General features: G+C 46.1%; 1 protein-coding gene and 1 long non-coding RNA gene across 13 annotated transcripts in view; both read left to right on the top strand.

Moving 5' to 3' along the window:
- The window catches only part of BRCA1 (BRCA1 DNA repair associated), a 59,045-nt gene extending 43,508 nt beyond the window's left edge, over positions 1–15,537 (top strand). For 11 of the 12 annotated variants that reach the window (XM_027048937.2, XM_053212520.1, XM_053212521.1 and 8 more), the window contains exons 16-23: positions 1,584–1,671; positions 3,836–3,913; positions 4,406–4,446; positions 7,157–7,240; positions 11,318–11,372; positions 12,948–13,021; positions 13,387–13,447; positions 14,308–15,172. In XM_027048937.2, coding sequence (XP_026904738.1) covers positions 1,584–1,671; positions 3,836–3,913; positions 4,406–4,446; positions 7,157–7,240; positions 11,318–11,372; positions 12,948–13,021; positions 13,387–13,447; positions 14,308–14,453 — 627 coding nt within the window. In that variant the 3' untranslated portion in view covers positions 14,454–15,172. Of the gene's footprint in view, positions 1–1,583; positions 1,672–3,835; positions 3,914–4,405; positions 4,447–7,156; positions 7,241–11,317; positions 11,373–12,947; positions 13,022–13,386; positions 13,448–14,307 lie in introns of all 12 variants that reach the window. The other variant, XM_027048941.2, reaches the window with a different exon arrangement.
- Positions 15,538–15,844: 307 nt separating this feature from the next.
- LOC113596306 (uncharacterized) lies at positions 15,845–25,817 on the top strand. Its single transcript, XR_003417057.2, has 3 exons — positions 15,845–17,197; positions 21,042–21,159; positions 25,402–25,817. It is a non-coding gene; the product is annotated as an uncharacterized LOC113596306 (long non-coding RNA).
- Positions 25,818–27,982: the final 2,165 nt, after the last annotated feature.

Below are 27,982 nucleotides of genomic sequence, written 5' to 3'. Positions count from 1 at the left end.
AAAAAAATTGAGTGAATATTTCTTTAAAATCATAAGATAACACACCAGCATATCAGATGGATGCAATGTGGGTGCCATTTATTGTATACTGAGAAACGACTGAGTCATTCTTAAGTATCTTTCTTACTATATCCTTCCTGGGCTAAGAACCATTTCTCATCCTAACTTCTCTATTGGTAGTGGCTCAGCATAATATTCTGTGTGGCCAAATGTATCTCACCACCAAAAGGTAAAATAAGCTGTGTCTGCCCTAGTAGATACGACGAATAAATTCTCATCAATAATGCTAGGGTTCCGATCTCACAAGCACGTGCCCAGATCAGCTATTTGCCCTGAAAATTCATACCTGTGCCTGTTTATATTGTTCTTGATCATTTGCTTATGCATCTAGAATTCCCATTATTCATTGAAAATTAGCATTCCATCCTCCCTTGTTTTGTCAGTTCAGCTTTTCAGAGAAGGCTAAAATGATCTAATCTTTTCTTGCCATGGACAATTCGGAGCTGCACATTAGACTGTAAGGGACTCGGGTACGTCTTGTCTTCAAACAAGCAAAGAAGAAAACTTTTCAGCTCTATTCAGACTTGCTGAAGTGTGGTAAATTTATTATGAAAGCTGCTGACTGTAGTACACATGATTAATTCTGGAGCCCATATTAAGATGATCTTTTCAGCAGTTGCTCTTCTAACTAAACACTGTTTCAAGGCTGGGATTTCAACAATTAATCAGTTCAGAATTGCTAATGATCCTGGCAGAGGGCAGTGGCAAAAGGGGGAGGATGTCATTAGCTTCTCTAGCCTCCCTTTTTCAGTGCCCTGTGGCAGTATGGAGTGAGGCAGCTTGAAAGAAAGATGGCCTGATCTCCGTTGCAGGGTTGTGCAGCACATAAATATTGACATGGATGGCGATGGCTTGTAAATGATGGCCCTTGGTAAACAAAGTGGTTTACTACACATTAGCTACTGATTGTGTCAACCGTGTCCATAACGGATCTGGTTAATTCCTTTTACTGCCTATTGATTTTTATTTGGTTGATAGATAATAGCTAGAAGGCTTTAGCTTTCTTTCGGGAAGCATATGAATCTCTTCCAATCCTTATCCTTAAGAGAAATTGATGGTTTTTACACTGACCTTTAGAAGCATCTTGCCTTGAATGTTTTGTAACTATCAGAGGGTTGAATCAGGTTTTTAAGCCGCATATCTGTAGCGTAACTTTCTGAACAGGCTGGTTACCTCTTGGCTTACGAAGTGTAGGCTGATAAATCTAAATTATAGTAGCGTATCGCTCTGCAAAGAAACTGTCTTAGGGTATCAAATGATAGCTGCTATTAAAGGGAAAAATTATTATTTTGAATCCTGGGTTGTATTTCCATGGCTACTAGCACAGACTATTTTAGAATTTTTCCCTCTGATTTATACATAATTTTTATTAAATTGCTATTTATTTTGGGACTTCAGGCATGTTAGAATAAAAGGGATATACCTTTTGTGAGGAAAATGAAGACTCAAAGCTAGGGTAACTAATAGTCTGAGCTCTGTACATGAGGTAATTTATTATGATGTAATATTTGATTTGATTTCAGGTGCTTGTGCAGAAGTTTGCCAGAAGACACCAAATCACCTTAACTAATGTAATTTCTGAAGAGACTACGCATGTCATTATGAAAACAGGTATACCAAGAGCCTTTCCAGAGCATGTTGCATAAAACCACATGAAGAAATGGGAATATTTGTTCAGCATAGCATGGCTGGCAGTCTTCCAGTAGTCAGCCAATTATTTATGAGAGAAAAATAAAAGTTTTGCTACTTCCTGGCCCCCTTTTGTTTGGGTTAAGATTTGGAGAATCAGGAGCCCAAACGATGAACCACTTCTAGTCCACTCTGCCTGGACCACACTGTGTGAAGGGCTTTCTGATAAAGCACAGCCCAAGTCCTGGAGGAACAAATGGGGCAAAGAGGAGAATGAAGTGAGCCTGCGCTCAAAATCCAGGCAGTTGGAAACGCTAGCTCCCTGTCCACTCTGTCTCCTACCTCTACTCCGCACACCCAGTTTGAGTGTGGTTGGGAGTTTTTCAGGATCCAAGTCCACTGTCAGTTCTGAGGTAGCCTAGCATAGGAAACAGGAAAAAGAGAAGGGGAAATTCATTTGTCCTACACCTTCCCCTCTTCCAGTCTTAATTATGGCTTTTGTGATAACGGAGACCTCAGGCTTTGAACTAAATCTAAGTAAACATTTCAGGGCTGCTGAAAAAGCTCATTTGAAATTGGGCCTTATTAATAGAAGCCTAGTGTCCAGAACAAGCGAAGTGAAGATCCTGACCCCCCCACCGCATTCTCTGCTGGAGGGGCTGCCTGGAAGGTGTGTGCTCTGCTTTGAGCACCATACTTCCTTTTGAAGCTGGTCACTGACAGACTAGAGTGTTTACCCAGAGGTAGATGATGAGGATGGGGGAAAGAAATTTAAAGCAGTGTCATTTGAAGAACAGGTGAAGGAACGGAAAGACTTAAGGGAACAAGACAGCTGTCTTCCAATATTGGAAGAGCTGATTTCTAGAAGAGGAGGTGGACTCACTTGTTGGGCTCCAAAAAGATGCAGATTGGAGTTCAATTCTCAAAGCCTGTCTCGCAAAACTGACTCTCTGGAAATACAGTGGTCCTCTCCAGGGTGTTTCTGTCATGTAGCTGCAGGCACTTGAGCATAGGGTCCAGACTCCTTGGCAGGGACACATTGCCCTAAAACCTCTAAGATCTTAGGTTTCTACTGTACAAACACCGTACCACAGGGTAAGAGGATAGTGCTCACAGGCATCAAGTGCCACAACAAGATACTTTGAGCGAAGTAACATTTTAGAGATGGATGTCAGTAAAGTTTAATATAGCTTAAGCTAGCTATAGCTGTGGATCAAAGTTGCTGAAAGGTGAAAAGAAAACTTTAAAATGTATATTAAATCTAAAGTAGTTTGGTCTTTAAACTCAAAGACAATACAACATTTGCTACTTTTAACCTAAAAAGGAGCTAAAATTTCTGGGTTTAAAGCATATTACTAAATCAACTTGTACAACAGGTAAAAAGCTCTAAAATTTGAAGAAAAAAGGGCTTTTAAAAATCTGTGAAGGATTCTGGGAGAGAGAATGGCTATTGCTTCTACTGGCAGATGGCCTACTGTGTTTAGGATTTAGTTAAATACATTTCTCCTGTTTAAAACTAAGTGTTCTTTCCTCAGTTTGCTTAGTTCTTCAAAGGAGGCCTTTGAAATGCTAAGAAAAACAGAACTGATTCTTCAGCTACTACCTTCTGAAGTACATAGAAAAGAGAAAAGCTGTGAAAATAGTCTATTTTTCCTGTGCCTCTCAGGGGACTTAGAAATTAAGGGGTTAGGATTCCCCAGGTAGAAGTTCTGGGTGGTGAAACCTTGTCGCTTACATGGACATTTCAGATTCAGGATTTCAATAATGCTGCTTTTGTCTCCTTTCGCATTTTGCCATCCAGTAAAATAGATCTTCCCTAGCCACGTGTATCAATACTACTGATAAGGGTGATTTCTTCAACACAGTGACAGTCGTCTTTAGCCAACGTTGGCACCTGGAAGATAGAGCAGACCTTTCCTGTGGTCTCAACCTCCTATCAGCCTTTCCCAGGCCTCCAAAGATGCACACTTGCTGCTTATAATTAGGGTGCTTCTGGCCTCTGAGCCTATCACCTGGGCTGTCAGAATCCTCAATCCGGATTGATCTCAAGTAGCATAAGTTGCTAGGGGCACTTTAGCTTCTTAAAGCAGAACTTGCTGATTTTTGTTTTCAACTGCTAATCCTTTGGATGTTTTTCATCCTGCAGATGCTGAGTTTGTGTGTGAACGGACACTGAAATATTTTCTGGGTATTGCAGGAGGAAAATGGGTAGTTAGCTATTTCTGTAAGTACAATATAATGTCCCCCCTCCTCCCTTTAACACCTCAGAATTGCATTTTTACACCTAACGTTTTAACACCTAAGGTTTTTGCTGATGCTGAATCTGAATTACCAAAAGGTCTTTAATGGTAACACTAAACTAGCTTTATCTTGAATGCATATCTCTTTGTTCAGATAAAGCTGGTGATGTTGGGGAAAATGGATTTCTTTTTATAACTAATACGACCTAATCTGCTCCTAGCAATGTTAGCATAGGAACTAAGGATTTATTTAATAGCAGGCAGAAATCCATGTGCAGCAGGCACTTTTATAATGTTTAAATTAAGCCACCACTGTGTCTCCAGAAGGAAATCTATTAAGGGGCTATTGCTTTAGAGAGAGGACCTCTACTCAGTGTTGCCCTCTGTGCTGTACGGTATCGCTTCACCATCCACCTCCGTGAAAAGAGCATGTTCTTCTGCCTTTGTGTGACCTGTGTTTTCTGTCCTCTCTTTAGGGGTGACCCAGTCCATTAAAGAAAGAAAGATGCTAGATGAGGTAGGTACTTGATCTTACAAACTAGTCAGAAAGACTTGGTGCCACTGAGTCACAAAATCATTGAATACTTCTCTGTTTCCTTTTTTTATACTGCTTTCCAAAGACTTTCCTTGACAATGTGGACCATCAAGAATTACGCAGAGCAAACCAGGAAATTCTGCATTCTCACTCATTTGTTTAAGTGTCAATAGAGGGGCGCCTGGGTGGCTCCGTTGGTTAAGCGTCCGACTTCGGCTTGGGTCATGATCTCGCGGTCCATGAGTTCAAGCCTCGCTTCGGGTTCTGTGCTGACAGCTCAGAGCCTGGAGCCTGCTTCGGATTCTGTGTCTCCCTCTCTCTCTGACCCTCCCCCGTTCATGCTCTGTCTCTCTCTGTCTCAAAAATAAATAAACATTAAAAAAAAAATTAAGTGTCAATGGAAACAATCCTTTTCTCAGAGAAAGGAAAAGGAATTTTTTTTTTTAAACATGAAGATTTTATTTATTTTTTATTTTTTTACTGTTTATTTATTTTTGAGAGAGACAGACACAGAATGCAAGTGGGTTGGGGCAGAGAGAGAGGGAGGCACAGAATCTGAAGCAGGCTTCAGGCTCCGAGCTGTCAGCACAGAGCCTGACTCAGGGCTCGAACTCACAAGCTGTGAGATCATGACCTGAGCCGAAGTCAGACACTCAACCGACTGAGCCACCCAGGCACCCCAGGGAAAGGAATTTATAAAGCAGAAAGAAAGACCCGTAAGCTTAAGAAACAGGCCCACCTAAATCTTACATTCATATACCTTGGTAGAAAACTGTTGTTGAAGAGAAACCCTTCATATTAACATGCAGATGTATCTACTTAAAAATCAGATTCCTTCAAAGGGATGTTACTCTTTATGATCCTAAGAACAGTGAGAGGTAAATAAGACAGGGTGTAGGAGGAAGAATCATTTTAGAACAGAGCCATCTAAGAACTGCTGGTGACAACAGACAAGGCAAAATAAAATTAGCAAAAGCAGTTTTAAGCTATTATGCACTATTTAGCATATTTATAATTAATTAAATGGCATTTTGTTGGTTTTAACTTTGATTCAGTGACCTAACATGGTTGGGAGCCTACTATGTCCTGGACACCAGGAATAGAGCAGTAGATAAGACTGCTGGGTCCCTGCTCTGGTGGGATTCATGTTCTATTGAGGGGAGACCTACAATAAATAAAGATACATTTAAAATACCAATAAATACTATGGAATAAAAACTTTAAAAAATGATAGTAGCCAAATAATAAAAAATACATACATACATACATACATACTATGGAGAAATAATATAGAACAACAGACTAGCAGCTGACTAGGGCCAGAGGTTGACTACTTAAGGAGACCAGCGAAAGCTTTCTGAAAGCTTGAGCCGAGACCTAAATAAAAAGAATTGGCCTGGAAAAATGTAGGAAACAAATGTTAACAGGCAGAAGAACTGCAAGCATAAATGTCTTGAGGTAGGAATGAGTTTGGTTTATTAAAGAAAAATAGGCCAGTGTAGCTGGAGAGTAGTAATTGCCAAATTCTATGTAGAGAGCAGAGGTTGGACCAGGGGTTGGAGAAGATCACGGACAAGGGCCAGATTACATAGGATTTGGTGGAAGTCATGGTAAGGAATTTGACTTATCTGTAGGGTAATTGGAGGCATGGAGGTGGGAAGAAGAGGTTGATTTACGTTTGGGGATAGGACCTACTGAAGGGTTAAATTTGGAGGATGAGGTAAAGGGAGGCATTCAGGGGCTAACACTTAGGGTTTGGGCCTGAACAAGAATGGGTGCCAGTAATAGTAAATCAGATCAGGAAGATATGGAGGAGGAGCACCTTGAGGGGGAAGAAGTAGAATCAAGAGCTCTGTTTTAGACTGTGAATTTGGGGATGTATATTAGACTTCCAGGTAGAGAGCTTAAGTAGGCACAGGGGTGCAATCAGGACAAGGAATTTGAGGGTCAGCTTCAAATAGATGACATTTTTAGCACTAGACTCTTCTCACTCAAGTGACTACGAAATGTTAAGTGTTCTTTCCTCTAATAACAGCCTGTAGTTACACTCATGACTTTGTCTTCCCTACAATCAAGTGTCAGTTAGAATTGTTCCCGAGCATTCTTCCCCAAAATTCTCCCAAAAGCTCTAACCTCCCCAGTCATTCTTTACTCCCCCAGTTATTCTTTACTTCCTTGTCCTTGACCAGTCAAAATAGTGATTATGAAAAGCCTCTAACTTTCTTTACTGGGTTAAATCTATATTTTATCATTTTGGTCTCATTAACTGTAAATCTCTCAATGGAAATCTGAGAAGCCCTTATTTCTTTAGATGGTAATACACAGTTGATTTAAGAGATCAGGAATTCTCCAGTTATCTTTATAACAGCACAGTATTAGCAGTTTAATCTAAATGCTAAGTGAATGTTTTGAGAAGAGATAGATGTTAAAAATTAAAATACGTTAAGTCCCAATGAGGTGAAAAGCCAATTGTTAATTTCTGCCCACAAAGATTTACTTCAGTGAATTGATTTCAGCAGCTGAGATGCTGGTCATTTCATTCAGTCCACCAAAAAGAATGATTTTGGGGGGTGGGAGTAGGGTTGTCAAAATTTGACAGTACTGAATTCCTTAATACGATTATCTACTCCACTTCCATTGAAGGAGGTTTCTCTTTCTCTGATCCCTGTGGTGTGCGTTGGTTTTTTTCCAGCATGATTTTGAAGTCAGAGGAGATGTTGTCAATGGAAGAAACCACCAGGGTCCGAAACGAGCAAGAGAATCCCGGGACAGAAAGGTAAAGTCCCCCTCTGCCTTGTTGTCAAAAACCCCACCCATACCCCTGCATTCCAGTCCCCTTGGTAGAGACGGTCTCATTCATCTGTGAGGGTCACTGGATACTCACTTGCTGGAGTTCTAACTAGGTGCTTCCATGTAGGCTCTTTTTTAGTTGTCCTAGCCCTGTAATAAGGTAAATAAGTATTATCTCCATTTTATGAATGAAGGAGCTTAGATGTGTAGAGAAGCTATGTACTTTGGACCCCAGTCTAGGATTCAAAACTCAGCTGATAAGGGGCAGAGCTGGAATTTGAAACAGATGTGAATCTAAGGCCGTTGCTCTTTCCACTTCACTGTGGTGTCTTCCTCTAAGGTAATGTGGTCACTGCTGTGAGGGGGATGTACAGTGCTGTCTGTGGAAGCATAGAAGAGAAAGTGTTTGTTAATCAGTAGCTAACATCTTTATAACCTACACCGTATGCTAGGGTCTGCTCTAAACACTCGATCATATTTTAACTAATTAACAATTTTACAGTAGCCCTATGAGGTGTATACTATAATTATACCTATTTTATAGATGAGAAAATTAAAAGCTCAGAGAGATTGAGTAAATTGCCCAAGCTCACAGAGCTAGTTGGGAACCCATGACTAGTTGAACTCATGCAGTCAGGCTCCAGAATCTGAGCTCTTAACAATACCATAGTTTCTTGGGACATGTGGCTGGCTCAGTCCGTGGAGCATGCGACTCTTGATCTCAGGGTTATAGGTTTGAGCCCCACGTTGGGTGTAGAGATTACTTAAAAAAGTAAACTCTTAGGACTCCTGGGTAGCTTAGTCAGTTAAGCATCTGACATCGGCTAGGTCATGATCTCACAGTTCATGAGTTTATGCCCCACATTGGACTCTCTGCTGTCTCACTGTGGAGCCTGCTTTGGACCCAGATCCTCTGTCTCCCTCTGTCTGCCACCCCCCCCACCACCCCGACCCCCTGTGCATGTGCACTCTCACTCTCAAAAATAAACAAAAAATAAAATCTTGAGGCACCTGGTGGCTCAGTTGGTTGAGCATCCAACTCTTGATTTCAGCTCAGGTCATGATCCCAGGGTTGTGGGATTGAGCCCTGTGTCGGGCTCTGCACTGAGCATGGAGCCTGCTTAAGATTCTCTCTCTCTCTCTCTCTCTCTCTCTCTCTCTCTCTCTCTCTCTCTCTGCCCCTCTACCCTGCTCAGACACACATACACACTCTCTTTCTCTCTCTCCCTCTTTCCCTCTCTCTCTCAAATATAAATAAATGAAATGAAATGAAGTCTTAAAAAGAGGAGCACCTGGGTGGCTCAGTCATTTGAGGGTCTGACTCTTGGTTTCAGCTCAGTCATGATCTCACGGTTTGGTGAGTTCGGGCCCAGTATCGTGCTCTGTGGTGACAGTGTGAAGCCTGCTTGGGATTCTCTGTCTCCCTCTCTCTCTGCCCCTACCCCATTTACACTGTCTCTCTCAAAAATAAATAATAAACTTTTTTTTAAATCTTAAAAAAGAAACAATACTAGGGGTGCCCGGCTGACTCAGTTGGAAGAGCATGCAGCTTTTGAACTTGGGGTCATGAGTTCAAGCCCCATGTTGGGTCAGAGATTAAATACATACATATATACATACATATATACTTTTAAAAAATCTTAAATGTACAATACCATAGTTTCTTGGAAAGTCATAGATTTCACAGAGGAAAAAATAGGTTATTCTAACAGTTTTACAAATGAAGGCCTAGAGGCCCAGGAAGACTCCATGATTTTTCCCAGATCACACTGTAGCAGATTATGGAGGCAAAGCATTGTCTGTCTGTCAGGGAGAAGTCCAAGCATGGTTTTGCATCTGCCTGTCAGGCCTGAACCTGCTGCTTTCTCAGGTCACTGACTGAGCGCTTCCATGCCTAGTCTGCATTTCTTCTTTTTTAAAAGTTTGCCTTTTTTTCTTCCTTTTTTAAATGGGCATTTTAGAACATCCCCATACGGAGCACTGTCTGTCCCTTTATAGAACTTGAGAAAGAACCAGTGGAGGAGATTTACTAGGGAAAACTGCTTTGGGAGAGCTCTGAACCCTTGAGCCCATCCCCACCCTCTGAACCTATCGAGTAACTTCCAGATGCCAAGGAAAGCTGTTGGCCCTGTTTCTGCTTCTGCCTTCACTCCAGGGGAGTTCTGTGTGAGCCAGCCATTTGTTTTTATTCCACTGTACGCAAGGCCGAATTAGCACCAGATTCTTCCTCCTTCAAAGGAAATTCCAGCATTTGAGGGTTTTCCCTAAATTTGGGATGGCAGTGATGGAAGTTGCCCGGTCAAAGTAATGATGTTCTGAAAATACTAAGTGTCACTGTAATATTTTCCTGTGGAAGAGAATGTATTTGTAGTTGTAGAAGTGAAACTTCAGATTTCTAAACTCATCTCCTAACTAGCCATCCTCATCAGTGAGTGTCAGCTTGGGTACAAAAATTCCTAATCTTTTGTACTTTTCACAGCAATGTTGGGCTCCAGACGGCTGCTTGGGGACAGCTTTTAGCATTATGAGCATCTAGATCCTGTCAACAGGTTGGGGATGCAGTTTATTCATACAGATACTGAGAATGGCATATATGGAGGCTGTCACTTAAAACAGAAACAGACTTGTCCTGCTGCTCTTCTTATTCCTTTGGCTGTAGTTAAAATGGGGGTGGGGAGGCTCATTTCGTAAAAGGCCATGATGACTTTTTAGCTCCTGAGTTTTCTGTACCCCCATCTCTCTTATTTAAACAAGGTGAGTTCCAGGCCTAGGCAGTCTTTTTAGTGGAATGGGGAGAAAGAGGGTCAAGAGAATGATGTTTACCCAAATGGTATCTATCCAGCCAACTGACACAACTTGAAATTTCTTTTAAATGATATGCTAGTGCTTGCCTAAGAATCTGTGCCAATTCGTGTGTAAGAATTTGCCTGTCCAACACCATAGCCACCGGCCACATGCCGCCGTTTTGAAATTTAGATAACTAAAACTAAATAAAATAGGAAGTGTAGGTCCTCACCCACTGTGACCACATTTCAAGACCTTGGTAGCTACATGTGACTTGGGCACCTTATTAACACAAATAGAGAACATTTCCATCATCACAGAAAGTTCTTTTGGGCAGTGCCAGCCAGCACTGTATGCAAGTGGAAGAGGCACCTTGGAGGCACAGTATAATCTGTGTCTCCTGGAAACCAGGCAGTCAGGTCAGCTCAATGAGGAGAGTCAGAACCAGGCTTCACTTCTAGATTAGATTAACTTCTAGATTAAAAATGGTTTAGGTTGCCTAAAGGAACAATGGCTGTTCTTAAAGCAGTGTGAAGGCAGGAACAGATGTTCAGAGACCAGAGAAAGAGGAGAAAAAGAGCATGTAAAATCAACATAGACCTCTCTGACAGTTAGAATTATGGTTAGTATTGATGTACCAAGTCTGCATAAAAACACCAAACTGCAGCTAAAAGCTTGAATATCTAGCCATCCAAGACTTTTATTAAATATAAAGAAGGCCCGGGTTTTTTGGGTCTCTAACGAGAAATGAAGTCACCAGGAAGGAGCCCGGGCCTGATTGGTGGCGAAGTGGAAAGCTCAGCCTCTGAATAACAAAGAGTGACCGTAGTGTGGACCGATTACTCACCCACTTTTAAAAAGTCCTCTAAGGGGCGCCTGGGTGGCTCAGTCAGTTAAGCGTCCGACTTAGGCTCAGGTCATGATCTTGCGGTTCCTGAGTTCAAGCCCTGTGTCGGGCTCTGTGCTGACAGCTCAGAGCCTGGAGCCTGTTTCAGATTCTGTGTCTCCCTCTCTTTCTCTGACCCTCCCCCGTTCATGCTCTGTCTCTCTCTGTCTCAAAAATAAATAAACATTAAAAAAAAAAAAAGTTCTCTAAAATCCATCCACGTTCTGACATTACACTGATTGTCTCCGGGACATAGCAGAAGTTATCAGGTGGTAAAGAAAAAAGAAAGTCCTTCATTTTCGAGAGTCTCTTTATGCTGTTTTTTATAAAATGCATACTCTTTTATAATTGGTGTTTCTTTCCCTTCCTCCTTCTGTGCCACTCTTCTCCCAGATCTTCGGGGGCCTAGAAATCTGTTGCTATGGGCCCTTTACCAACATGCCCACAGGTAAGAGGCCGGGAGAAGTGGCGAGTCCAGCACCAGCCTTTCCCCTTACATGGTAAAGTGTTACAGGAGAGGCCATCCCTTTTAAGGGGGTTCCTCAGGTTGGTGAGGTGTTCTAGAGGTTTTTCTATTTCTCTACCACCCATCAGGCAAAACCGTGCTTAAACGTTATCCTGTGGCAAAAAAACAGCCCTGTGCCCCTTCCTGAGAGCTAGAAGTCGGTGAAAAGTTAGGTTCTAGGATGCAGTGTTCTATGCTCAAGTGGGGTAGAGCTGCCCTTCTTGCCCTTTGCTTTAAGAAAGGAGGGAAGTCATAAGTTAGGGAGAAGATACCTTTCAGATTTGTAAATGTTAAGAAGGAATTCTGCTCTTCCTAAACCATCTTCATTTGATACTAAGAAGCAAACACAGCGGCTGCATAAGCCCTGTGGGCCTGGGGCCCCACACAGGCCCAGAGCAGGCAGGGGAAGACTCTGCATGAACATTTTCTAATTAACTTTGACATTGAATGTGATGTTATGTTTAGGAGTGCTGTGGGGCTCAACTCTGCAGTGTGCAGTGCTGAGGCCATGGTATGTGTATAGGTTTGGTTTGTTCTCTTCAAAACAAAGTCCGCCCACCTTTGCTTCTGTGCCCCCTTCCACCCCAGGGATCAGGTTCTCTTGCTCCTCAGAAGATGGCCTTGGCATCTAGTCAGGGACAGATGAGCAGCCCCAAGAGGGCCTGGCAAAGTAATTTTGCTTCTGTCTTCTTTATTGGTTATTGATTGGATTTTTATGAAATTTCCAAGTGCCACTTGAGGATTTCTCAGTGTTTTTGTTCTTTGGTGTAATGAAAACCAGGTCTCTAGCAGGTATCATTTTAGAGATGAGTCTGTTGACCTCGGTTTATTCAGACAAATAGGAGCACCTCAGCAATCCCCAGAGAGGCCCAGAAGCCATTCATTGGTCGGTTCTGCTGATTTTCCAGGTGCAAGGGGAACATCTATATAATCCCTTTTGGTTTCTGTTCCCCCGAATGTGTTGATTCCAGCTCAGCACGTAGCCCTTCCCCACTGATGTGCTGAGTCTCTGTCCAGGATGATGTGTATTTTTTTTTTTACTGAATGAATTATCTTCCTGTCTCTTGACATTTACAGTAATTACCACCAAGTATGGTGCTCTTGGTGGCCGTGATTATCAATTACCAACACAGAATTAGGCAGGGAGGGAGGGAAGGCAAGTGAGCATTTTTTCACAGTATCTTAGCCAGCAATTTAGCAATTTAAGGGAAATTAGATCTTGGATTCTTTTCTTCTTCCAAAGTGTTTTATTTGAGAGACTGTCAAACCTTATCTGCCAAGTGGCCTTTTGGGGACCAATAACCAGAGTAGGTAGTATATTGGTGGCAAATTGACTTAGAATCCATACCTGGTATAGATTCTAGGTCAAGGCCTCTCTGTCCTTTTGGAGCAGAGAGGTGGAGAGTCTCCCACTGAGAAGTCTTGCTGTAAGCCTTCATCCAGAGGAACATGGGGTAGAGGGCACAGGCTAAGTGTGTAGAGTACTGTGGTGATTTTAGGTCTGTGTGTGCTATTTAGATCAACTAGAGTGGATGGTGCGCCTCTGTGGGGCCTCTGTGGTGAAGAGGCCTTCGTTATTCACTCTCAGCAAGGTAAGTGATGCCCTGCCAAATATCTGTCCTATGATTGAGCAAGGCTGGTTGGTACCCATCCATCCCTACGAACCCTGCCAGTGGACCTCAGAAACCTCTCTGCCCTGAATCTTCTCTGACCATGTACCAGTGCCAGAAGATGCCATCTGTGGAGGATGAGTAAGGGCTTGAGTTCTCCGAGTATTTAATTTATTGAGGGAAGACTCTCCCTCCAACCCTTCCTTTTTGCCGTGTGCCCATCCCCCTCCTTTCTGTGGTTGCACCTAAACTAGTCTGCTTCAGCAAACCGTCAAGAAATGGTGAAGTGACTGTTCTAAAAGCCCTGCTCTGATACCCTCAATGCTGTTTCCTTCTCGGGGATACAGGCTACTCACCCAGTTGTGGTTGTGCAACCGGATGCCTGGACAGAGGACAGTGGCTTCCATGGTAAGTCTTGCTATAAGCCTTTGTCCAGAGGAGTATGGGTTGCAGGGCCCAGGTTAAGTATGAAGACTATGGTCATTTTAGGTCTAAATGTCCTGATTTGATCAACCGGAGTAGATGGTACACCTGTGTGGGGCTTTAGAAGGCCATAGGAACGTGCCTATGACATATGGGATCTGTGTGATGAGTTTGGGTCACCACAGGTCACCCATTGTTTGATTAACACAGTTCTCAGCATCTTCTAGGTGCTCAATGAATATTTGAATGAATGAATGCATGCATGTATGCACGCATGCATGCCTAAAATGACTTTTCAAAAGTTTTTGTGGTGTCTTTTGTGTTATAAAAGTAAGGCATGAACTATTTCCATTGGTGGAGGTTAAATATTAATTAATGTTCACCACATAAAATATAAATGAACACAAACACAACAAAATAATCCCAGTTTAATCTCACCACTTGAAGATGGTGATGGTAAAATTCTACGAGGCATGCGTGCGTATATATGTACACACATGTATTTCACACAGATGTGATCGCGCTCATCGTCTGTTTTGCTTTCTCTCCTAAGATGTTGCAAAACCATTAAACTGCAATGCTGTTTTGCTCTCTGGTGACTTCCTTTAACAGATTGGAGCTCATGTTACTAAAGTTGCCAGAGGCTGTAGGCTTTCACCAGCAGTCACTCCTCAGGCTTCTAAATAAGGTCCTATGTCCTGAAGCATTACTTAAGATCAACCGTTTTGCACCTACCTGAGTAATGCTGTGAACTCATACAACCAGGTCTCCAGGAGTAGATTGACAAGAGTCTGGCCTGGGAAAATGTGAATTGACTAATTTCTGTTTGCATTCTTTGTCCCCAGCGATTGGGCAGATGTGTGAGGCACCTGTGGTGACCCGAGAGTGGGTATTGGACAGTGTAGCCCTCTACCAGTGCCAGGAGCTGGACACCTACCTGATCCCCCAGATTCCCAGAGCTACTGCTGACCTCAGCCAGCCATGTGTGTAGCGTATAGGGCCTGTCACCACAGGACGCCAAGAATGATCGTAAGAAGCAGTCGTTTTCCAGGCCTTGGGAGCTCCTCTTCAAGTCTTTCCACAGTCCCGGTTACTGAATATTTTATATACATCAGCCTGAGAAGAAATTCTGGTATGCAAGGGGCCCTTAAAGATTTTCTGCTTCAAGTCTCCCTTTGAAATCTACCATGAGCACAAAATTGTGGTAATTTTTCACCTGAAAAGAATTTAAAACCATTTAAACGCCGCCAATTGAGCAAGATGCTGATTCATTATTTATCAGCCCTCTTCTTCGTACTGGGGATGTCGGCTTAGAGCTGGAGGCACAGAATGGCTGGCCTCAGGAGAATAGCTGGTCTCCCTAAGTTTGCTTCCCTAAAATCCTGTGTTCATAAAGGCCAAGAGTTAGACCCTTCAGTGGGAAGCAAGTACTTGGGGAAATCTGTGATGTGACTTAAAATCAGAACAGTCCTTGGGTGGCTCTCAAATGTTGGAGTGGATGGAGCTTAGGTGGGGGCCTGGAGGGATTCAGAGGCAGATAATGGATATAAATATGAACCTTGAGGGTTTGAGGAAAAGGGAGTCGTCCTGCCCTTTAGAAATCCAGATTTCTAAAAGATTTCTTAGCACTGATATGCTCTGAAATAGCAGAATCTTTTCAAGAACTGATGTCCAAAGAGGGTCTTCTAATTCCCCATTAGAAATAAATACAATGTTTATTGTTGTAGCTCTGATATGTCACCCATTCTTCTTGAAATACAAGATCTCTGACAGGGATATTTCATGTCTATAAAATGACGGCTCCCACCAGGAAAGGAGCTGTTGCTTTCCTTGAGGTAATTTTCTTCTTTTTGCTTCCTATTGCCGAACTGTACAGCTTCATAAATAATTTTGTGTGCTGAAGGAAGAGAAAGTGTTTTTCATAAACCCATTATCCAGGCCTGTTTATAGCTGTTGGAAGGACTAGGTCTTCCTTAGCCCCCTAGTGTGTGAGGGCAGTGCAGACTTGACTGTACAAAATACATTTTGTAAATGTTGTTGCTGTTCACCTGCAAATAAATTTGCTTTCACTTTCACCAAGCATGACTTCTTGAAGCTTACAGCTACAGATTTGCTCAGACCCTAGTACCAACTCCTAGCGTTATCAAGGGGGCTTTGGTACCTATCATATTTTCTATTTCTGCCATTGCAAATTGTCACAAATCTAGTGGCTTAAAATAAGAGCCATTTATTATCTCACAGTTCTTTTTTTTTTTTTTAATTTTTATTTATTTTTGAGACAGAGACAGAGCATGAACGGGGGGGAGGGGCAGAGAGAGAGGGAGACACAGAATCTAAGCAGGCTCCAGGCTCCGAGCTGTCAGCACAGAGCCTGATGCGGGGCTCGAACTCACAAACTGTGAGATCATGACCTGAGCTGAAGTCAGACGCTTAACCGACTGAGCCAGCCAGGCGCCCCTGTCTCACAGTTCTGTAGGTCAGAAAGCCGAGTTGGCTCAACTGATTAGTTTCACAAGACCAAAATCAAGGCAACAAGGCTGTGTTCCTTTCTAGAGGCTCTGGGGATGAATCAGCTTCCAAGCTCATTTCATGTTGTTGGCCAGAATGTTCCTTGCAGTTGTGGGACTAAGATCCCTGTTTAATGACTGGCTGTTGACCGGAGGTCATCCTTAGCTTCTTCCACATTCCTAGGCTCATCAGCCCCTACCTCCATCTTCAAAGCCAGCAACCATGGTCAAAGCTTTCTCATGTTTGGAGTCTCTCTGACTTCCCCTTCCTCATCTCTCTGACTGCCAGATCTAACTCCTGCCAGAGAATTTTTAATGTTTATCTATTTTTGAGAGAGAGAGACAGAGACAGAGAGCGAGTGGAGGAGGGGCAGAGAGAGAGGGAGACACAGAATCCGAAGCAGGCTCCAGGCTCTGAGCTGTCAGCACAGAGACCAACTCAGGGCTTGAATCCATGAGCCGTGAGATCATGACCTGAGCCGAAGTCGGACACTTAACTGACTGAACCACCCAGGCACCCCTCTGGGTTTTTTTCTTAATGTGTATTAATTTTGAGAGAGAAAGAGTACAAGCAGGGGGGGGCAGAGAGAATGGGAGAGAGAAAAGCCCAAGCAGGCTCCACGCTGCCAGCACAAAGCCCGATGCAGGGCTCAATCCCATGAACCATGAGATCATGACCTGAGCCAAAATCGAGTTGGATGCTTAACTGACTGAGCCACCCAGGCACCCTGAGAAATTTCTGTTTTTAAGGGCTCAGGTGATTAGATCATGCCCACTAGGTAATCCAGGGTGATCTCCACATCTTAAGGTCCATAACCTTAATCACAGCTGCAGAGCCCCTTCACCTCGGGACCTAGATTAGTGTTTGATTGAATAACCAGGGGACAAGAATCTGGGGAGGGTATCTTGAGATTCCTGACAACCACTCCTATTTAACATACTTAATCCACAGATAAGAGTCTGTATCATCATTTTTTGGTCTTCACATGTTCAGAGAGTAGGATCCTCTTTGAGGCAAAGAGAATTAAATCCTTACATGATTCAGCACTGCCACATTTGTAAACAGGGTGGGTGGGTGAGGGGAGAGTGAAGAAAATGGAACAAACTGGCATTATGACATGTTTATCTCATGGAGTCTTCATCACAGCCCTAGGAAGTGAGTATTTGTCACCTCGCTTAAAGAATGACAATGGGAAATAGAAGATTTTGCTCAGAGTTTGCACAGCTAGTAAGTGACGACCTGGGAATCTGAACCCTGCCCACCCACATCAGTCGCTGTCCTGGGTCAGAGGCACTGGCTCAAGCCTCAAGGGAATTTGGGGAGAAGAGGGGTTTGTGAGAGGAATTAGCACTCTCTAGACTCTCTTTGGGGCCACGGTGGGACGCAATAGAATGTTCCTGCTTCCCAGTGGCAGCTCTCCCTGGGAAAGCAGCCCTCGGCAAAGGGACTGACAGGATTGGCTCATGGCTACCTGTTTCCACCTCCATCCATCCTGTGTCTTATGACTGCTTATCTTTCAGTGACTAAAACCTTTCAGTTCAGGGGCGCCTGGCTGGCTCAGTCGGTGAAGCATTCGACTCTTGATCTCTGGGTTGTGAGTTTGAGCTCCACATTGGGTGTGGAGATTACTTAAAAATAAAATCATTAAATGCGGCTCCTGGGTGGCTCAGTTGGTTAAGCGTCTGACTTTTAGCTCAGGTCATGATCTCACAGTTCGTGGGTCCAAGCCCTGCGTCAGGCTCTGTGCTGACAGCTCAGAGCCTGGAGCCTGCTTCAGATTTTGTGTCTCCCTCTCTCTCTGCTCCTCCCCTGCTCTCTCTCTGTCTCTCTCTCAAAAATGAATAAACATTAAAAAAAAATTTCTTTTAAAAAATCAAAATCAAATCAAATAAAAAAAAAGCCCAAAAAAACAAAAACAAAAAAACTTCCAGTCCAGCCTCACATATGGCACCACCTCTCCAGGGCTCATGGCAGCCCACCAGGGAGTCCCTGGGTCTAGGTAACCTAAGGGCAGGTGGGAAGCAAGTGCTACTGGCCCAGTCTTCAGTCAGGGATGTCTCATTTCCAGTGACACCCTGGGGGTGTCCAGTCACTGACAGGTTGGTAGAAAAGCCGCATCCATGTAATATAGTATGCCTTCCCAGGAATCTTGGGAAAAAGCAGGGATGACTGAGACACATTCAAAGTTTTCTGTAATGATCTCTCGAGGTCTCCTAACAGATATCCACACACACACCCATCCGGTTTTTCAGCTCTGCGTAACCTTTTCCAGAAGTCAGCTTCTGGCCCTGGCCTCATGATGCCTAGCTGGGTTTAAGAGTCTTATCTGTGTGGCCACCTGGGTGGCTTAGTTAAGCGTCCCGCTTAGGCTCATGATCTCATGGTTCACGAGTTCGAGCCTCACATCAGGCTCTGTGCTGACAGGTCAGAGCCTGGAGCCTGCTTTGGATTCTGTGTCTCCCTCTCTCTCTCTGCCCCTTCCCCACTCGCACTCTGTCTTTCTCTCTCAAAAATGAATAAACATTAAAGTTAAAAAAAAAAAAACTTATCTGATGATGGAGCAAATCCACTTGCTCCTTTGACCTCTGGCTTTAAGATGGCCTCTCCCTTCTCCATCCCACAATTTAACCCTCTCTGGGCACAGAAGCATTTGGGGAACTAGTTCCTGTGTTGCTGTTATCTCATCTCAGAAATGAACTTCTGCAAAGGAGCTGGAAAGGCAGGAGAAGAGGAGGGATTATCATGCAGGTGCAGGGAGGGGACCTAAAGAAGAGCTCCATAGATTATCCCCTCCCCCCCCCAAAAAAAAATGCAACCCAAATCATCAACAAAGTATTAACTCAAAAACATGCAGAAGAAAAAGAAAGGAATCAGTGTTGGGATGGTTGGAGCGGAAGGAGCCAAGCTGCCCAGAATGTCTCCTGTGAAGGCTGCGAAGAGCAGATAAGCAGGGCCCCAGAGGCAGGCGGCACAGGAAGAAGGGCAGCGTGAGGGGAGCTACAGATCTACCCACAGAAACCCAAGAGGAGGGCTTGCTAGCCAGAGACAGAGGGAGCTTGCTTGTCAAAGTCTGGAATGGCTGAGCCAGAGGCCCTGTTACCACCATACTTCAGTGATGCTTGGTTTGGCTCCCTCACACAGCCTGTAAATCTGCCCATAACAAGGGAAAAATTAGAGAAATGAATCTGGGCAAATAGAAAATTAAGGAGAACTGGAGACAGCCAGCTCCTGTAGAGAGCAGCCCTGGGGAGATGCAGGGGGGTGCTGATCCTGAAATGAGTCCGAATGATCAGGAAAACCTAAGCAATGGTTGGAGGGTCTGGAAGGAACGGACAACTGGAAAGTCTCCCCACAAGTTACGAGGACTGGCACAGATGAACTTTGGAGATCTTGTTTCAGGGACCCAGAATGATAAGGCAGTTTGACCAGCAGCTCAGTGCAGGGATTCTCAAACCATGATCCCCTGATGGGGAAGGAGGGTGGGGAGTAACACCACAACTAGGAATTTGTTAGCTACGCAGATTCCAGGGCCTTATTCCCAACATACTGAATCAGAAACTGGGGAGTGGGGCCCAGCCAATCCGATCCGAAGGAAGCTCATGTTTGAGAACCACTGGCTTAGTGTAAGGGGCTGCCGATTGGTATAAAATGTCACCTGAGGTCTATTTTGTCTCCGGGAGAGGTAGCTCTCGTACCTCTTAAGGAAAACGAAGGTTTATGGGCTAGTTAGTGGTTCTTAACTACAAGGTTGCAGCAGCTGGCTTCAGTTGACTCCAAAATGGCCCTTTAAATAAATACAAAGCAAAGGACAAAGATTAAATTATATTAGCAGCCTAGGAGCAGAAGGGCCAGACTGCTTTAAAAAAACCAGCTAGAGATTTTATTAATATTTAAATTGCAGTGAAACCACAGCTGCAGCCTTTGACTCCAGTGTGGAGATATGCAAATGGGGCTTTCTAAAGAAAGGCAATTTCAGACAGCCCTCAAGGTAACAAGAACAAATAAAACAAATGATTTTGTAATTTATCTTTATTGACTGATGGAGAGCAAGGTGAACAGACAACCCTTACCTAGTGAGAGCCAGCCACCAGTGTGCTCTCGCTCTCGGAGGGGAGAAGAGACAGCTGGCCTGGAGGGAGAAAGCAGGCAAGACCCGTCAAGGGGGATAGGAAAGACCCAAAGAGGACAAAGCAGAAGGAGGCAGATGGGAGAAGATTGATTAAATTGAAAGGGAAGAAAAATGGAAACCCAGCCCTGGCTTCTGGGGACCATCTGATCTTGCCAGGTCTCGGGGGCAACGGCAATAATAATCATTAATGACTATCATTTGCCACATTCCTACGAAGTGCCATGCGCTATTTCCAACATACGAATGAGGAAAATGACACTTTGAGAGGTCAAGCAACTTGCCCCAGGGTCACACAACAAAAGGATGTGGCAAAGCCTTGATGCAGACATAGATTTGTGTGAGGCTAAACTGTGCAGGGAACCAGCCTTAGGAGTTGGTGAGTGACAATAAGGTTAATGATTGAGGGGAGACTATGAACCCAGTTCTGTGATAGCTTCTATGTGTGTGGTTGTGGAAGGGAGGGGAGAAGAGATCCATTTCTGGCCTTCATATTGCTTACTATTCAATGGGTGAGGCAAGAAAGCCACAGAAAACCCTTGCAGAATTGGCCTTCTGGTTCAGAAGCCCCCTGGGGGCTGTCTGGCAGGACCTCCGCTTGAAGCATCTCAAGCTGACCCCTGGAGCTTGGGTAGGATTTGACCTGGTGAAAAAGCAGCCAGGAGATTGCAGAAGGCCTGGATAAGAACCCCCCCAGCCGGCAGAACTAAGACTAGGGGAAAGGAGCACACGATCCACAAAGAGGAGTTGGGAAAGTCTTCTGAGGATACATTTCCCTGACCCATGTGGTCTTCCTACACCATCCACCCCAAGTTGAAACCCAACCTCTCCAGAACCTCACCTGCTGCTCCCTCTCAGGCACCCTGGCCACCAAACATGGGGACCCACAGGTTCCACCCACATTGTAACTTGACCTCGGTGAGTTCTATTCTTTCATCTCCACAGGCCCAATCCTGTCCATCCCAGCTTTTCCACAGAACCTTCACCAGCCTTCCAGCCCAGAATCTCTCCTCCTACAGAATACCTCAGAAGTTTGCTTTATTTATGACACTTTCTTCCATCAGTAAGTTATTTGTGTGTATATTCTATTTTGTCCATTTGACTAGAAGGTCCTTAGAAGATTAGTATCACTTTATCTTTATTTGGAACCCAGCCCCCAGTATGTGGCAGATACTTGTTAGGCACCCAAAAAGTATATGCTGAATGAACGAATTAGCGGATGAATGAAGGGATCCATCGAGTGAAGGTCTTATCCAACTGCTGGTCCCCCACTCCCCCCCCCAACTTGAGTCCCTGGAAAACTAGTCACATTCTGCCACTGGGAGTGCGAATTCCTTCAGTCCTTCCCACCCACTTTGCCAGCACCCCAATTTACTCCAAAAGCTGTAAGAGATCTAAGTGTCCGAGAATTACTTCCTCGTCTCAGCCCACACCTATGGATTCCCTCCTTGATTCTCTTTTGGCTGCCATGAAACCTACTCCTTTGTGATTAATCAAGCCAATACCCACACAGACGGAGGACATCAGTTTCCCCTCTCCATGTGTCCTCCAGCAAAGCCTCCTCCAGGCTGGATGCTCCAGACACAAACTGCTGCCGCCATCCCCGGAGAAGTAATTATGATGTTCATGATAATCTCTTTGCAACTTCAAAGCACTGGCACAACTAGTATTTCTTCCTCCTCACTAGTTCCCTGGGAGGTGGCTAGGACAAAAATTGTTATTCCCACTTTATAGGTGATAAAACTGAGGTCCTTGTCAAAGGTCACCCAGTGAGTTGGTGGCAGAGCTGAAACTTACTAGCCTGGGACTCCCTATTCATTAGAACACAGACGAAAATGCCCTCATTATGTTGTCTGGGCTGTGTTTGTCTGGGAGAAAGGAAGTGTGGACTTCTGTTGAGTGGGGACAAGGGCCAGAGAAGATGAAAGAAAGTTTGTGACCCTGTAAAGGTTTTTTTTCTCTGCAATGCTGCAGCAGTTGGCACTGGTTGATTCCAGAAGAGTTTTGTTTTGTTTTTTTAAAAACATTACCACATGTCCTAGATTAGGGAAGCAGCGGGTGGGGGGTAGGGGGAGAGTGAAGCTGAAGGTAACACAGACACACAGGTAGGCAGATGTTTGCCATCTTCTCTTGAAAACGACATAAAGCTAAAATATAGTGCATATTAGCAAGGGAAACTCAAACTACAACTTATGGGAATCTTCCCAGCTGTTAGGCTATAGGTCTGTGCGATAAACCAAATGCCAGATAAGTAGAAAATCTTTCCTTGGTGAAGCCTGTCCCTGGAGCCTGTGGAGGGGCGGCCTCTCTTAGTGGCAGAGAGTCCCTGGGGGCTGTCTCAGGGCCCCTGTGTAGCTGCCGAGGTAAGAAACCTGCTGTGGGATCATTCCCAAGCCCACGGGGGCTATGAAAGCCATGGAAACCAGGATCTGTGCTGGACCTCCTCCGGTTCCTAACCAGATGCTGGAGGAATTAAGAAGAAGAAAAAAAAAAAATTCAAGAGACCATTTCCTAAAGATGAGGCTGCAGGGCTGTGCTGGGGAAAGCGGTGATGATCTTACCTATCACCACCAAAATCTCGATCTTCTCTGCTGGCTCCATCCTAAAGCCCAGGGCTTGTCCCCTTCACTCCCAGGCCGGCTCTGGGCTTTTCCCAGCCTTTAGCCCAGCACCAGCCTCTATTCCTCCTAGACTCTGCTGACTTCTCAACAGCTTTCCTGTGTCGCTGGAGGCTAGGGGCGCAGCGCCAGGCAGAGGGGCGTGACCCCCGAGCCCTGAGAGGCAGTGGCTGTGCAACCTTGTGAGTGCACTAAATACCATGGAACTGTACACCTTCAAATGGTTCATTGTATGTCCTATGAATCTCACCCCAGTTAACACAAACTGAGCCGCGCTAGATGCTCTTTGGGGTGGGGAGAGAAGCCTGGCCGCTGTGAGGGTTGAAGCTCCTTGCAGGGAGTGGCGGTGAGCACAATGGGAAGGCCAGTCTGGGCCTCCCCCTCCTTCTCCAGGACCAGATGGAAACTGGGGCTGGGGAGAAAGGTCCAACTGGGGCAGCGCAGGGGTCTGGGCAGAAGAGAGGCGCTCAGTGAAAGCCGGGAGGCTGCAGCCGCCGCTCATTTGCATCATAAGTGATTGCTTTTCCCTGCTCGTCCCTCATTAGGACACAATGGACAGTTGTTTGCTGGTGCAGCAGATCCATTTACCCAGGGAGAGAGGAGACAGAGCAAGAATGACTGATGGGCCATAGAGAGGGGGTAGGTGTGGAGGTAGCCGCCTCCCCTCCCCTGCTCCCTCAGGCCTCTGGGAATCTCATGTTCTTACACATTGAGCAGGGACCTTAGAAAACAAGGCAACTCCCTCATCTTACAGATGAGGAGACTGAAGCAGTAAGAGGGGATGAGACTTCTGAGGTCGAGTTCCAGGCAGAACTGGGGGGTTTGAAATGTACGATCTAAATTCCAGCCTCTCATTTCAGGGTTCACTCCACCTGTCTGCAATACCTTCTCCATTCCTGGCCTGTGGTTCTGTGTCGCTGCAGTCTCTTTCCTCCTGTTCCAGGCCTTGGTTTCCCTCAGTTTCTCTCCTGTGTCTATTTCATCTCGTTCCTTCCCCCTATCTTTTCCTTCCGATTTCCAGACAGCCAGGATAATGACGAAACTTCTAATTAACCCCTGCCCTAACAAGGGTGGGTCTGGCAGTAGAGGCAGCAATTTTGAAACTGCCTTGGTGTGTCTGTGTTTGGGAGATAGGTGGGGGGAGAACTGATATGTGTTGGGCCTTTTTTTTGTTTGTTTTTTTTTAAGAGAGAGCACGAGTGGGGGAGAGGGGCAGAGGCAGTGAGAGAGAGAATCTCAAGCAGGCTCTACACTCAGCACGGAGCCTGACACGGGACTCAATCCCACAACCTGGGATCATGACCTGAGCTGAAATCAAGAATCAGACATTCAACCTACTGAGCCACCCGGGTGCCCTGTGTTGGGCCTATTGTAAGCCAGGCAGTATGACAGACACTTGACATAGTTTATCTTATTTCATCTGTTCAATCTTGCAAGGTAGATATTCTTAGAGACAGAGTAAGAGAGGCTCGGAGAGGTTGGGAACACCCAGCTGGCAGATGGTAGCTGTCTAACTCCCATATCCCGGTTCTTCCACCCCACACTGTGGCATAGGGGCTAAAGCGGGGTACAGGGCCCACTGATTCTGGGCTCATGGGAGGCACAACCTCTCTGAAAGAGGCCACTGCTTTTTTGCTCCCCCTAGGCTGCACCTGCCTTTCCCCACAACCATCTCTACCTTCTGGCTCCCACCTTCCTCTGCGCCCCTTCTGCATGGTGGTGAAGTCTCACAAATGCAAGCTTAGGCCCCTGGGGGTCTGGGGAGGCAGCAGATCAAGAGGGAGAAAACCCACAAACCTAGCCAGACCCTGGAGGTCTCCCTCCTGCTGACACCCCCTCCCAGTTCCCTGTTTGTCCCTCCCCTTTGTGGGTCAAACTTGCCAGCATCTGCGTCTGTCTCATTGTGCTCTGGGGGAAGGGGAGAGTCGGGGGGTGAGTGGGTGTCTGTGTGCATGAACATAAGGCCTCCGGGTTCATTCTGACACTGAATGAAAAACTCACCAATTATTCGTCCAATCTCATTAATATGCAGACAGACATCTGTTATTTAGGAGTCAACAGCAGAAGCATTTTCTTGGGGGGAGGAGCACTTATGTACGTGCCCCTTGTTTCTTCGGCTGCTGGGGTGGGTAGCTGCTTGGGAATCACCACACCCGCCTGGACCTGGAGCCTCTCCTCCCTCTGACCCTCACCCCCACCCACGAGGAGAGGGAGTGGGGGATTTACTAGAGATGGAGGCAGACCTGGGAACTCAGCTGGAGGGGGGGAAGCGGGGAGAAGGGCTGCACTGTGTAGAAGGAACTCTTTTGTTGGCAGAGAGGGAAGTGGGGAATAGTGCAGAAGAGCTGAACCCCTTTCTTGGGGAGCCAAGTGTGGAGTAGGTGGAGACAGCTGTACCAGGATTGCCAGCCAGGGTCCTGGTGTCCCCTGGGAACCTCAGGGACATGACCCTTTTCCCCCAACCTCCCTCAGCCTGCAATGTACACTCAGTCTGAGTGTATCTGGGGTGAGGTCACCATGGCAACGTGGGGTTCTCACCCAGAGACTTCAGTTTATGGGGGAGTTCAGAAAAATGGGGGCCAAAGGACTTCAGCCTTTGGAGTCATTAAAGCTCTCTCTTGCCCTCAGGGTAGATGTGGGAGCATCTACCGAGACCTCCCCCTTCCTGTCTTTTGGCCTTCCTCCAGCCTTTGAATCCAGAGCATAAGAAACCCCCTTCAAGAGGCCTTTCCTGATTCCCTTGGGCCCGGATCAGAAGCAGTCAGGCCTGGATGTCTAAGCTGTAAGGAATAAAGGTTCACTTATAAAGGGTCGAACAGCTTTTCTGCATCCGTTCTCCTCTCTGAATCTTCCTCAACACGAGACAGATGCGGTGATCGGCTCTTTTCCAGGTGTGCAAACTGAGGTCAGACAGGTGCAGAACCTCACCAAAGGCTCCCCAGGGAAGAAGTGGCAGCGCTGAGACCCAGGCCCTCTGCCTCCATATCTCAAGCTCTTTCCGGGACTGTCCCTTCTGGGAAGGCTGGAGTCCCAGAGGGAGGACCCTCAGTCAGCTGAAGCATTTCAGGGGTTAGACCCAGTCCCTGCTCCTACCCCCCACCCCTTCCTTCTCCCTCCTCCCTCCTCCCTCCAGAGCAGGCTGATTGCGAGGTTAAGAAACACTGGCAGCATCTCAGCGTGATTAGTTGTTTATTTCATTAAATGATTAACGAGGCTACATTGTTTCCCAAACGGGTGTCTAATTTGTGGGGGAAACAGCTGCAGAGGAGGAAGCTGGGTCTGACTCCTGCATCTGGGGTGGGGGTGGGGGTAAAGTTCCCTCCCTCCAGCTTTCAGGGGCCTTTGAGGATCTAGAAACAGCCCCATTCCCTTCTCCCACCCATTGGGCTCCTCAGCCCAGTGGTACAGCCTCCTCCCAGGAAATAAAACGTCTGGCAACTCAGACCTGCAGAGGAGACCACAATCTGTTCCCGGCGGTATTGGAAGTGTATTAAACTTTGGGGGTTCCCCCCAATGATTTATTTTCCTAATTATGTTTGCTTTAGGCGGATATTGAAATGCATTTGCATTCCCTGAGCATGGCAGGAGAGGGCAGTTGGGAGAAGAGAGAGGCCCAAACACTCTGTGCATTGGTGGCTATAGGCTTGAGTCTGCTTTGTATCAAACCGAAAAGGAGAAAAGAAGCCATGGCCAAAATCCCAAGTTGATGGTGTGGCAGGTCCCTGTGGGGGGAGGGGTCAGTCCTCTGGGACCAGACTGAGAGCCACCTAGCTGGGCCCCAGCCCTCTCCAGCAGCCCCAATCCACGCCTCAGGGTGCTGGAGGAGGGTCCTGGAGTCAGCCCCTAACCTCAGTTCGGGTGCCCAGTACCCATGAAGCTGTCCCAGAATCTTTGAGATTAGCTGAGATGGACTGGGACAGGGTCCTGTAGGACAGGGAGGGAAAGGGGTGTCTGATGAGCCAGCAGTAGGTGGGATTTCCTTTCCTCTCAAGACTGGGCCCTGGCATAGGGAAGGAGAATCTGTTTTAAATGACACATCTCAGAGCCAAATCCCCCAGCCCCCATCACCTCATCCAGATACGCATCCATTCCAAAACCAAATCTGGTCACTTCATTCTCTGCTTGAAATCCCTGGTGCCTCCTCACATCCCCAGAATGAAGTTCTGGCTCCTTTGTGGGCCCTGAAGTGGCCTTGATCTACCTTCCCAGCCTTGTCTTCTGCCCTCCTCGCCATGGCAGCCCCAACCGTGCCACATTCCTTCTCATCTCCATGTGTCTGCACATGCTGTACCCTCTCCGCCCAGAGTGCCTTTCCTACCCCTTCCCTGCCTGGCAAACTGCTCTTCAACCCTCAGGACCTGGCTCAGAGGACTGGCTCCTGAAGCTGTACGGAGCTCCCGCAGACAAGGTACTGTCACACCTGGGATACCTCTCATTGGGCTGGCCTCCAGAGCACAGAAACTGGTCCTTTCAGAATCCAAGCCAGTGTCTGGCACACAGTTGGTATTCAGTACATACTTACTGAATGAACGAGGGAAGGATGGGCTGTGAATTAGGGGGGAACCCAGCAGATGGGAGGATAAGGTTTGTGTGCCCTCCCAGAGTGTGTCTGGAAGGACTGGCTGGGGCTGGAGGGGAGGGGATGGCCAGGGATGGTTCCTGGGGGAGAATGTCACCGAAAAGAGGCCAGTGGGACCAGAGCCAGGGAGGGAATACAGGACAATGTGAAACCAGACTCCCAAGAAAACAGACCAGTACTGTCTTTCCTGACAACAAGAGCTCTGGCCAGCCCCTCCACTGGCTTTCCCCTCTGGGGGGGGGGGGGGGGGGGCGGGGCGGGGGGCAGTGACCCTAACTCACGGCTGATGTTCCCTCCAAAATCATCAAGGAGCTCAGGATGGAAAGAAGGTGAGAGCCCCTGCCCTCACCTCCAAGGGACCCCAGAATCAAACCATTGTCTCCTTGAGTAATTTCACTGCACAGAAGGGTCAGCTTCTGTGCTGTGGAGGCTTTTGATACTCTCCCTACCCCGACAACTCCCAGGACACCAGCAGATTCCAAGCTGGGGGATGGAGATGGTGTGCAAGGGGCCTGGACCACTTCAGCAGGACCCCTCCCACACAAGCAGGTGGCCCCAGCTGGGCTGAGGAATGAATTGCACATCAGTCCACTTAAAAACCCCTAATGGCCTTAGGATTGTCTGGCTCATTAACTGAGATGAATATTCCCAAGACCTCTCACTCCCCCACCTCTGGCTCCTAAAAGGAC

This window comes from Acinonyx jubatus, chromosome E1 (genome assembly GCF_027475565.1).
Source record: "Acinonyx jubatus isolate Ajub_Pintada_27869175 chromosome E1, VMU_Ajub_asm_v1.0, whole genome shotgun sequence".
NCBI classification, from domain to species: Eukaryota; Metazoa; Chordata; class Mammalia; order Carnivora; family Felidae; genus Acinonyx; species Acinonyx jubatus.
Note: the sequence above shows the minus strand (reverse complement) of the source record. Positions and strands in the feature narration are given on the sequence as shown.